We start from the raw sequence: 12,399 nt of genomic DNA, 5'->3' as shown, positions 1-12,399 counted from the left end.
GATAGCTCTTGATGATATGACAGAAAAATGTAAAGAAGTGACGCCGTCATAGGACACTCCCTACCAAACCATCAGTGAGGCAGGAAAATGTCCTCGTTTCATCATTGGAACCAGTTTGCAGGCTTCATTGGATGCCCGTGGGTAAACTATATCGTTTGGATTATTGACAGTTTTCTCCAGACTAAATTTTTTTTTTTTTATCTATAAAGGTTCTTCGGCTCGATATCCACTCCCCAGGAATAAATTTTTGTTTTCGGGTAGAATTTTAGTTAATTTTTGACTTAACAGAGTTAATAACCTGTGGCGCACGAGCCACGCAAGGCCGGCCGGATCTTTTACGATCACTTACTTGTCCCGTATCCAAAAACAATTTAACAGTACAATACACAAAAACACCCGTAATTACCGGTTTTATTAATTCAAAATACGAGCTGTATTCCACACTTAGGAAGAGAAATGACAGTAATACGGTTCTCTTTGTCTGTCAACTCTATCGTAACGCCTCAGACTAGACTGGAATGTTTTGGCGTGTTTATAGTGTACATGTCAACAGTCAGTAATGTCAACATAACTTTTAGCTGCGTTCAGTTTGTCGACCGTACAAGCCGCGTTTACACTTGTATCAATATTTATGGCAGGACTATGTATAGGGTTTAATGTTCCATTAAAAATAACCAAGTTGTTGGCGACTTCTGCTATTACCGGAAGTGAAAGCGAGCTGTCAATATTACAGACGTATACGAGTAGATCAGTTACAGTTATGCGGACTTATTATATTAAGAGATAAGTGGTCTACTTGATACACAAAATAAAACATCCTTTTAAGGGAACGTACTTATATGCAAACAGTGGGTGTATCAATGTACGTGCGCACGTGTGTTTGCGGAATGTGAGTGGTTGTGCGTTAAGATACTTAAATTTGGGGTATGGAAAAGCAGCAATAGTTTGTGTTTTAGGTTCTTTTTTATATACAAAAATAAGTATTATGTTCAACATTTCGTAGTGGTATATCATTGTTTTAATTAGTAACTGTTCTATTGATATGTCAATTCTAACACTAACTAACACTATTCCTGCAGCGAAATAACAAACTCTTAACCGACCAAGCTATGTTTTGGTGGCGGTAGGTCAAAAACTTTAGTACCAAGAATTATTTTAGATGTCAATTTTAGTACGAAGCACTGGCTGCATCGCAAGCAGTTTCAGATACTCTAAAGGGAGCGGCTACGGAACATTACACGGAATCAGGATTCGATCAGCAATCCTCCTCTCAAGAGATATCGGTATACGATTGTATATATTAATAGAATGTAGAGTTCATGCATTGTCCACCTAGAGAACTAAACGTGATATTTATTCACTACAGCTATATTAATATAAAGTTTGTCATCAAGTTATTTACATATTTGACAATAATATTGCGTTTTTTCTGTTGTAAAATTTGAGCTTTATTTCGAAGCGTCGGTATACCCACAATCATAAGTTTTGCTAGAGAGAATTTGAACTTCCACAAACTTTTCAATAACAAATACCTTTCCTTATTAATAACAAAAATAGACATAAATATATATATATATATATATATATATATATATATATATATATATATATATATGTGACACCAAATAAATATAAATAAGAAAATTGTGAAAAATAAAAAAAGTAGCTTAATTCACTTACAGAAGTCACAGATCCATGTATCAAACTCTGGACCAGCACAATCATAATGAGTCCAGAGCCCACACATTATGCACTTAATCCAGTTTTCTCCATTGTTATCCGTGGAAAAACGGTCTTTGGCAAAACATACATTCAGCATCAGCAGAGTCGGAAGATTCTTGGTCCAACAACTAATCAGGTTCACTGTCAGCATTACACTGGAGAGAGTCCTGTTTCTCATAGTCTTCTTCTTCAGAATCAGTCTTATTTTTCTATGTTCGTTACTTTCTCTTCGCAGTTTTCTGTTTATTCTTTGTCTTGGCTATTTTATTTTCTTTTTCTTGTCTTTTCTTTGTCTTTTTAAGTTAAGATGTTATGACTGCTGTTACGGTAGATTTTCTTCGTCTCTTAGATACTTTTTTTTCGTTTTTCTGGTACTGCACTTATAAGTCAGTAAACTCAGGTCTAGAGTGTTCTGATAAATCCCTGAAGTCGAAGGTATAGGTTCAAGTTGTACATTAGCACTTGTTTCTGGTATGGATATTTGTGTCAGGGCTTAAGCAGGCTCAGATCCTGATTACAGTGCAGTGAAGTTGGTTGTACAGCTAACTCTTACAGCATTATGTTACGCAGAAATAAAGTCCACATTACCGAACACATCTTTATTTAAAGGCCATAATCCAGTGACCTTAAAACAGTTGGCTGCAATCTCACCTGTTAGTACTTTCCAAACAGCTCCGCGATGTCACATGGAGTTAGAGGCTTGTTATTATTTCTAATCGACATGTGTATTTCCTCACTGTAGTATACTTTTAACGACTCCATAAAAGTCTTGTCTAACGGCTGCAGTTTGCGAGTTGTATGTGGAGGTAAAGAAATGATGTCCACGTTTTTTGTTTATTATATCGATATTACGAGTGTTACTATAGTGTCCATCTAAAATCAGTAAAACCTTCGATTCGGGAGTTGGGTTGGTGTGTTAAATGAAGTGCTTGAACCATTCTTTGAAGATATTCATTTGTATCTACCCTGATGGATGTGCTACTCCAACTAATCCTGGCAGACAGCCTTTCTCATTAGCTAAGCTCTCATATTTTTTCCGGGGAAAATAATAAACGGTGGCACCAAATGTCCTGCAACATTTATGCAAACTCTATTGTCATAGGGGATCGATCCTCTTTGTGCTTAATTAAGTGCAGCTATCTGGCGTTTTCCCTCTGTGACAGATGATTTGTTGATTCACGTTGTGAATACAATTTGCTGGATGGTTATTTTTAGTATAAATATCTTCAAAAAGGTTGAAAAAACCGTCCAATTTTTCCTTATCAAATCCAAATACCCTGACAAAAATGTAGGTACCATTTCTCTTCGTATCGAAAGTTTCTCTTTATGACGATTTAAAAATAACTTCAACCACTTTTTTCCGGTCATACCTAATTGAGTAAAGGGATTCTACAAACTGTTTCCCTTTGCTAGCATATACGCCATACGGCGAAGATTAGTTCTTGTCAAACCGTGAAATTTGCTATTCATCATCAATAGGTATTCAACCAGCTGACCTTCGATTTGGGAACCCAATATTGTAAGTCGCTCTATTCTGGAGACTGTTCATCTTCTTGGCACAAACGAAATAAAGTTGTCCTAGGCACTTGAACATGCTGTGCTGCTTTCAAATATCCCATTTTCTTTTCACGGATCAATTTTATAACTTCTGCCATTTTTCTTTATCCCAGGTTTTTCGTTTATTGGTCGATAGTGAAGTTGACATTCTAAAAACAAAGATAACATACAATTTTTAAAACAAATAATAGAAAGTACCTAATTTGTGAAAAAAAAAGGCCCAATTATGGAATATTCCATAATTAGACACCAACAACTGTCCATATTTGGATTTTTATACTAGTTGAAACTAGTATCAATATTTTTTCAAGTCGCAATATTTTAATTACAGAAGATCACACAATGAACAAATAAACGTAATATGGATGTACTCAATAGTATAGCAAGTCTGTATTCATTCATAATAACCGATAATAGCGATAATTCTGCGAGACGATAAAACAAAACACTCCTGCCACATGCGTATCGTTCGCGCAACTGATACAAAGGTGTGAGTGAGCGCGATAGTAAAGAGGGCTAGTGAAATAGAAGTAGGTCGTGTATTTCGTTTCAAACTTATATTTTCGGAAAAGTCAAGGTATTCCTTATTACGATACTATTCCATATTTGGTTACTTTCCTCTACCTTACTGATGCGTTCACTATGATAATCCACTCATTTTGTTTTATTTTAAAAATGAATTCCTATCCTTTCACCATGTCTTTTCTATCTTTAATATCTCATTCTGATGAGTATGTACCATATTTGAGAATGCTCTTGTGCTATACAGATAGCTCCTTCATATTTTATATATTTTTTAATGGGCTGAGCTTTAATTGGGGTTGTTAAATAATTATTTTATTGCAAATAAACAAACTGATAAAACAATCAGATAAAAGTAACAACGGCTCGCCACGATCGTTTCATTGTCCAAGTACCTAGAAGAGACCCAACAATTTCTCACGCACAGCTCCAAAGGCAACGTTTGGAAGCTACAGGGGTAAGTATTTCAGTTGAAACGATGAGAAAAAGGCCAAATACTATACATCAGTAGACAGTTACGGGTTCCCGAGTTATCCAGACAGCACAAGATTGATCTCCTAAATTGGTGTCGTCAACACCAAAACTAGAACATTGGAAATTGAAAAAATGTATTATTTTCACACGAACCCGGCATTTATGTAAAATCAGATGAACGACGAATTCGTGTACTTCAGATGTAAAGGAGGAAGTGTCATGTTCTGGGGAGGTATCATGATCGGTAAAAAACATCCTTTAATTTCCATCCAACCAACTTTAACAATAGGTATGTTGATTTGGTTCTAGAATCTGTAGTTAGGCTCTGATGTCAGTTTTTGAGTAGTCGCCACATTTAAGTTTCAGGAATTATTTCAGGAAGTTACAGGAATTTCGTTTTGGATTAGGGAGAATATATTAAGTAATAAATGCACTTTTAAATAAAAAAAACTAATATTTTCGTCCCTAGGCGAAATATTTTCGACTTTCCTTCGTATATTAGCACAATTTGACCAATACTTTTAACGCTTTGAGAAAAGTTGAGTAGAAAACGTTTAAATCGATTGTTGGGAATACTATGCTAGCTTTAACAGAGTGCAAATTGTCATATGCGTCCCATGGATGAGGGAAGAACGAAGAAGAATATGGAAAAAACATTTAATGAGAATAGAATAAAAAAGCTGGTTAGCTAAATCACCTGTATGGTTAAAAATTGTTTATTAAATGTATAAATCAATAAAGATAAAGAGCAGTAAAATGGAAAGGATTCAATGTGGTAATAATGATTGAAATCGAGTAAATACATTAATTTTGTAATAAAAAAACTAAGGTCGAAAACCCATCTTGCTCCCGTTTATTATTGCCTTCTTTGCATTCATGTTTTATTCGATATACACAAACGGATATTATTTTATAAACGATTCACTGAGCTTGGAAATAGTTTGATAGTTGGAAACATACATACATACAATATAAAAATTTCTACCACTGATCATTAATACCTGAAATAAAATTGTGGTTGCAGACTTCTTTATTTTACAAAAGAAGAATAATCATGCAAGGGTATATTCATTAATTGTGATTAAATAGTCCATTTTTAAATACTAGTCTATAATATTTCAAAAATAAACATTTAAACCTTTGTTTTAATTTGTGCAGTTTTATTTTATTCTTAAATAGCATGTAAATATTTTTTAACTTTTTAGTTACGGTTAATGCTAGGACGCTAGGTTATATAGTAACTTTCAGCCCCTTCTGATCAGTAAAATTTGACCAACATAACAAAGCATTATTACTTAAGTTACTAGATAGTTGAGCAGTGGCGGACCTAGACATTTGCCTTGGTTGGGAACTTCCAACTTGGAGAGGGGGACTTCCAAGGAAACATCAACTCAAAGAAATAAAAAAGATAAATAAAACTAGATAAAAGAAATAGATAATAGGTTAATTTTGGACCGTTTTGGGTGAGGGGGAATTTAAGACTGTCGGCTCTGAACAACGGTATTTATCGAAATTTTATATTTAATGTCACGTTTAGTTCTCTTGGTTTCATTACATTTTTCCTTAATAAATATGTAAAAGTTCCAAGGGTTACATACATATTTTGATAAACAACATAAGCCATCTCGAGAGAGTATGTTTTTTAATTTAAGGTAGATTTTTGTGTTTTTTAATAGGACATATTCACCAAAGGCAGATTGATTTATCTTCTACCAAGATGTTGCAGATATTTTTTCCTTTAAATATGTGTGATAATAGTTATATTGTTATAGTTTTACACTGTTTATATGTTTTTAAATCTGGTTAACTTTGAAATAAATACTCAATGTCAAACGTAGCATCTCTTATGTTAAATAATAATATTTGTTACTGTTATTATTAGTACTTTTTACCTAACTTACTAAGAGCGTAGTAGATAAATCTGAATAAACTATATAAGCTGTATAGCAGATGAATTAATTCGTCTAGATAACATTAATTGAATCTTGGAAGACTAAACGCATTTTAGGATGAAATGTGTTCTTCATATATTACTTGTGAATAGCTTTGTAATTGTGTTAAATTTTACGTTAAGTCGACTATTTCTATGTGGTTTGAAATGTAGTGTCCTCAAACTCTTTAATAGAAAAATAAAAACCTGAAAATTCTGTAAAAATTCTCCATAAATGAGCTAGAACTTTTTGAAGAAGCTGTAGCTATATCATTGTCCAATACGGCATGAGAGTATTTTGTAAAAAATACCGAGGTGAATATTACAATATTAGACAATTTGATAAAATGGTTTCTATAAATTTGATTACTGTTGTACGATACAAGTTTCTGTAGTGTAACTTTTCTCAGGTAATCCCCTTTATTCACGTTCTGCTTAACCCTTCTGCTTCTGGAATGTGATCTACCATTTAAGTTAAACATTTTGCCTATCTCGTTGTTTGAAAATGGTAAATCTAGACTGTTATTTTGATTGTGAAATATAGAAAAAGTCACACTGCGATGATAACGTGACTATTTTAATATAGACGTGTGTCTGGAGACTAAATTGGTACTACAAGTCTAGTTGAGCCTGATTGAGATTATTGCTAATCGTTGCCAACTTGCAGTTACCTCTACATTATTCCTCCATCTCAATCTTGGCCTATCCAAAGGTGTCTTGCCCATCTCAGTTAGATCACAAAGTTATATCGCATCCAGATGTGGTTTTCTTCTTCTACTATTTTTTGTTTCCTCAGGCGACATAGTCACTATTTGTCGCTGGTACTTGGTCGTGAAACCTTTATACCAAACCATGTCTTTTAATTAAACTCGACCAAGATCAAGTTTTACGGAATATTTAAGGATTTCTCCTCTCTACACAGGTCATATCTACAAAAGATGCAGGTTATCTGCATCTCAAATTTAGTGTATTAATTTTTTTAATCTTCCGCATATTAGGCCTATGACGTTCCTTCAGTCAGAATAGATTCCACTTCGGTCTCCTGTGTGGAAGTGGTTGATGCTTCCAGTATGCCGTTCGTGACTGAAGATTATTACTACATTGAAAATGAGGCAAGCTAGAGCATCCACCTCTCGTACCTTCTTACATGTTTCAAATTTTCACAAAAAAATCTCCTTTTATTTGAACTCTACAGTCACTTTATTTGTTGTCTCTTTTACAAGCTGTATTATTTTGTCTGAGATGTTAAGTTGTTCATTTGTTTTAAATTTTTTTATTAGTAAAACTCCACTAGGAATCTAATGGTTATTGCTTTCTGATCATCACTATGATCAATAAGAAAGTTAGTTCCAACGTAATTTAATACTGCATGAGACTGATGTAAGGTCACATTCACCAATAATTCTTAGGCGCTAATGCACAATAACACTACTAACGTGTACACTTTAGCTGCACCTTACTCTGCTTTTTCACTTATCACGCTAACTCGAACGACTCCGTTCTCTTAAGTCTTAAATTGGAGAGCAGCTGTTCATGGCTCTTAACAAAATTACTTAGTATCTGGCTAACCGTAGCCACCTAGAGGTCTGGATGAAAATCATAGTTTCTGAAGTACCAGGAAGGGTTAACGACTCACTTTATTCTGATAACGTTGTATAATTTTGATAATACTTTCTTTTGCACAGCCCTATAGCTGTATCCCATATGGCTATATCGGTTTAAGGTTTAAGGACTTATGCTTATACAATAACAATTTGTTGTAAGTAGACGGAGTGGAATTTTTCCCCATCAACCAGTTCATCTTTCTGAATTTAATTTCCAATTTTTAATTTTTTTCTTTATATGCGCTATGTAGCGTGGCTTTGAATCCAATGTTATACCCAAATATTTTGCGTATTTGCATAAGGTATTTGGTTCCTATTTATGGGAATAGGAATATGTTGTTTCCTTTTGTTAGTAAAATTGACATGAACAGATTTTGTTTCATTCAACTTGATACACCATCGCCTGGTCCAGATGTTAATTTGTAGTTTGGTTATTGCTTCCTAGTGATTTCTTCCGACTGCTAAAATGCATGTGTCGTCTGTAAATGTCGTAGTTGTGTTAGGTTCTAATGTTGTGATATGGCTGGTAGAGAGCAGGTATAGCACTGGTCTCAAGACACTTCATTGTGGAACTCTAGATTTAACTTTTCTTAATTCTGTAAATGCTTCCTCATGATTATCTCGAAAATATCTGTCGGGTATATATGATTCTAGTAGTTGAGAATATTGTTTTGGTAAGTATCGTCTCATTTTGTGATATAATCCATCATGCCATACTTTGTCAAAAGTCTGCGTTAGGTCGAGAAAAATTGCAGAACCGACGTTTCCCTCTTCTAGAGATTTTTCTACTATATTTGTTTTCCTATGCACCTAATCTATCGTTGAGTGGCTTTCTCTAAACCCAAACTGATATTAATAATTAAATTTTTTCCTCTCAGATAGTGAAATAGGCCTGTATGAAGAAGTTTCTTGTGGTTTTCCAGATTTTGGTATTACTATGATTTCAGCCACCTTCCACGTCTTTGGTACGTACCTCAGTATAAAGGAAGCCTTTATAAGATGTGTTAGTTTTATTGTAGCTTTCCTTTGAAGTTGCTTTAACACTTCTCCAATGATGTGATCAAATCCAGGAAATTTTTGTTTGTTTATATTTTCTTTCATTTCCATAATATACCTACTTCTTTTGGAGTTACAGATCTAATCTCAATTTCATTTGGTTGCAGAGTATTTTCTGGATGGTCAGTAAACCTGTTGGCCTTTTGTATGTTGCTTCTTGCTCTGCTACCATTACTTTGATAGTTCACTTAGATATATACTAACCGACTCGTTTTTAATTCTTTGAATTTCTCTTTTTAATTGTTGCATGGCGTTGAATCCGTGTTGAATCCATTTTTATCAACTGGTGCTCTAGACTTCTGCCATTTGCGTCTCAGTTTTTTTTGCTCTTATTATTTCCCGATTCCTTTCGGGTAGTTATGTCCTTTTATTCTTATGAAATTTTCCGTGCATTTGTTCCAAATTCGTTCCTGGCATGTTATCGTTAAGAAGAATCCAATTATTGCCCATAAAGGATCAATTTTCTAAAATGTCTGTATATAAATATTGATTATTTGGCCGGTTGTCGTCTATTCTTAAGGAACAATTCAAAATTTTTGATATAAAATAGCACACAAGTTCACAGTTCATTTGACTTGGGATTTTTTAAGATGTCCGTAATTTAAATATTTTGCTGAATCGTTTGACTCGGCTTGGCCATTACGATAACTTGTCCGTAAGATTTATAGTTGTCCGTGGCAATCTCCACCTGGAAAAAACTTCATAACTAAGAGAAAAAAAGTGTTTGCTTGTTGCAGCACATTATGTAAGATTGACTTATCACTACATTGTTATGACTATAACTACCTTTAAGGCCAAGATCAAATGTGAAGTTTGCATTTCCACGTTTTGTGACGTCTCAGTACTTAATTGATGAATAAAAAAAATAAAAATTTTTAACGCACGTCTTTGTGAACTGGCAGAACTGACAAACTTTCCTTCTCATTTCATCCTCTGTTTCAGTCACTCTTATCATTATTTCATAGCCAAGCATGTATATTATTTGCCACATGAAGATCGTTTTCAAGACACATACTGTAAGCGTAAGTTAAGCCGTTGTCTTTAAAGAGCTCTAGCTTACTTTCACATAATTTACATACAACTGATATAGCTTTTATTGTATAAGGAGAGTTTGTGGATCGAATATATAACAATAATTCTAATTTGTATTTATCGTAATATTTTTCTTCATTTTTTAGAACAACGAATACATCCAGTCGGTTGCTAGATGCCTTCAAATGATGCTCCGAATTGACGACTACCGTTTTGCCTTCGTATCCGTCGATGGAATATCCACTCTGTTGTCCGTACTCTCTGGAAGAGTAAATTTCCAAGTTCAGTACCAGCTGATCTTCTGCTTGTGGGTACTCACTTTCAATCCACTGTTAGCCGAAAAGATGAACAAATTCAACGTTATTCCTATTTTGGCAGATATATTGAGCGATTCTGTAAAAGAGAAAGTAACCAGAATCATTTTGGCTGTTTTCAGGAATTTGATTGAAAAACCCGAAGATCAACAAGTTTCAAAAGAACATTGTATAGCTATGGTGCAGTGCAAAGTAAGTTAATTTAGGTATTTATCATCATCAAATATATATATATATATATATATATATATATATATATATATATGGGTTTATTAGGCGTTACGCCCTTCCGGTAGGGATCTATCTCTGTACCTATCAAGCCCTCATCTCTTGTCATACCGTTCAACCATAAGTCGATCATATACATCAGCATTATCCAGTCTAAGTAACAGATTCATTTAGAATTTTAAAGTAATAACGTTAGGCTTTTGTTTTTCTGTCCCATGCCAGGGCCCGAACCAACTTCCGCTAAAGCATTTCGACAGTAAACATAATGTGAGTCTATCGCCTTCCCCGCATGGCTATCTGATCTGGCTTTCTCTTTGTGAACCATTTTACATCTACTCCTGAATGTAGGTCTCTCCCAATTGCTTCCATCTTTCTCTATCTTGGGCCAATCTAATCCACTGTTTGCCTGCCACTGCTCTTATGTCATCTACCCATCTTTTTTGAGGTCTTCCCATGCTTCTTGTTGTCGTCCTTGGTCTCCATTCTAGAATTCTCCGTGTCCACCTGTTGTTATTATATCGGGCTACGTGACCTGCCCAGCGCCATTTCATTTTTGTAATTTCTTTCACAATATCCCTAATCTTCGTTTTACGTCTGATCTCGGTGTTTCTAATATTGTCTCTCAGTGATATTCCAAGCATGATTCGTTCCATTGCTCTTTGCGTTGTTTCCAATTTTTTAGCAGATTTTTTGGTAAGGGCTACTACTGTCTCCAAACCGTAGGTACAAACTGGTAGTATGCATGTGTTATACACCTTTTTCTGTAAGTTTATAGGAATGGAGGTGTTTTCAAGATATATGCTAGTTTGCTGAAAGCGCCCCATGCTAGTTGTGTTCTTCTTTTAATTTCAGCATCTTGATTGGGTTTTCCTAGTTTGATGACATGACCTAGATATTCATAATGTTCAACATTTTCTATGGTATGATTTTGTATTGTTATATTTGTCTGGTCTCGGCTCAGTATTTTTGTTTTAGTTTATTTTTAAGCCTACCCCTCCTGAAACTGCATTTATTTGTTGTAACATATCATTTAGTTCTTGGGTATTATCGGCTATTAAAACTATGTCATCTGCGAATCTCAAGTGGTTTAAATATGATCCGTCGACGTTGATACCCTTGTTGGTCCATTCTAGTTTCTTAAAAATGTCTTCTAGAGCAAGGCTAAATAGTTTGGGAGAGATGGTGTCTCCTTGTCTTACTCCCCGTTGTAGTCTTATGAGATTAGTTTTTGTGCTTTCGTCCAGCTTTATCTGCATGGTAGCATTTTCATATATGTTTTTAATTATGTTAGTGTATCTTGAATCTATACGTGCATTTTCTAGAGATTCAAGCACTGCCCATAATTTGATGAAATCGAATGATTTATGGAAATCGACGAACGCCATATAATTGGAACATTATACTCGGTGCATTTTTCTATCAGTGTCCTTACGGTGTGCAAGTGGTCTATGGTACTAAAATGTTTTCTGAATCCAGCCTGCTCGATAGGTTGATAGAAATCGAGCTTATGTGTTAGGCGGTTGGTTATGATTTTAGTTAGTAATTTATACAGATGTGATAGCAAGGATATTGGTCGGTAATTCTCGATGTTTGCTTTGTCTCCTTTCTTGAATAGTAGAATGACTTCGGAGTTGTACCATTCTTGAGGAATCTTTCCTTCATCAATTACTTTATTAAATAAAATATTTAATACCTGTTCCATTTTTCTGCCACCAATTTTCAACATTTCAACTGTAATTTTATCCTCTCCCCGACATTTATTCGTTTTTAGTTGATAAATGTCCGGGAGAGGATAAAGAGATCTGGCTTTGGCTATTACAATCCTGGTAACATTCATATTTATCTTAAATTGCACGCAATAATTCTCAACGTGCCGAAAATACTCGTGTCAATGTTGTCAGATTACGTATAAAAGTTTTCTTTAGGACCAAAAGAGTTAACATTATGTTGTGGACAATGT

General features: G+C 34.5%; 1 protein-coding gene across 3 annotated transcripts in view; it reads left to right on the top strand.

Moving 5' to 3' along the window:
- VhaSFD (V-type proton ATPase subunit VhaSFD) overlaps nt 1-12,399 on the top strand; it is a 60,939-nt gene that overhangs the window by 33,541 nt on the left and 14,999 nt on the right. For 2 of the 3 annotated variants that reach the window (XM_072529527.1, XM_072529529.1), the window contains one exon: nt 10,044-10,403. In XM_072529527.1, the coding sequence (XP_072385628.1) occupies nt 10,044-10,403 (360 nt within the window). Of the gene's footprint in view, nt 1-1,172; nt 1,284-10,043; nt 10,404-12,399 lie in introns of all 3 variants that reach the window. The other variant, XM_072529528.1, reaches the window with a different exon arrangement.

Source organism: Diabrotica undecimpunctata, chromosome 4 (genome assembly GCF_040954645.1).
Source record: "Diabrotica undecimpunctata isolate CICGRU chromosome 4, icDiaUnde3, whole genome shotgun sequence".
NCBI lineage: Eukaryota > Metazoa > Arthropoda > Insecta > Coleoptera > Chrysomelidae > Diabrotica > Diabrotica undecimpunctata.
Note: the sequence above shows the minus strand (reverse complement) of the source record. Positions and strands in the feature narration are given on the sequence as shown.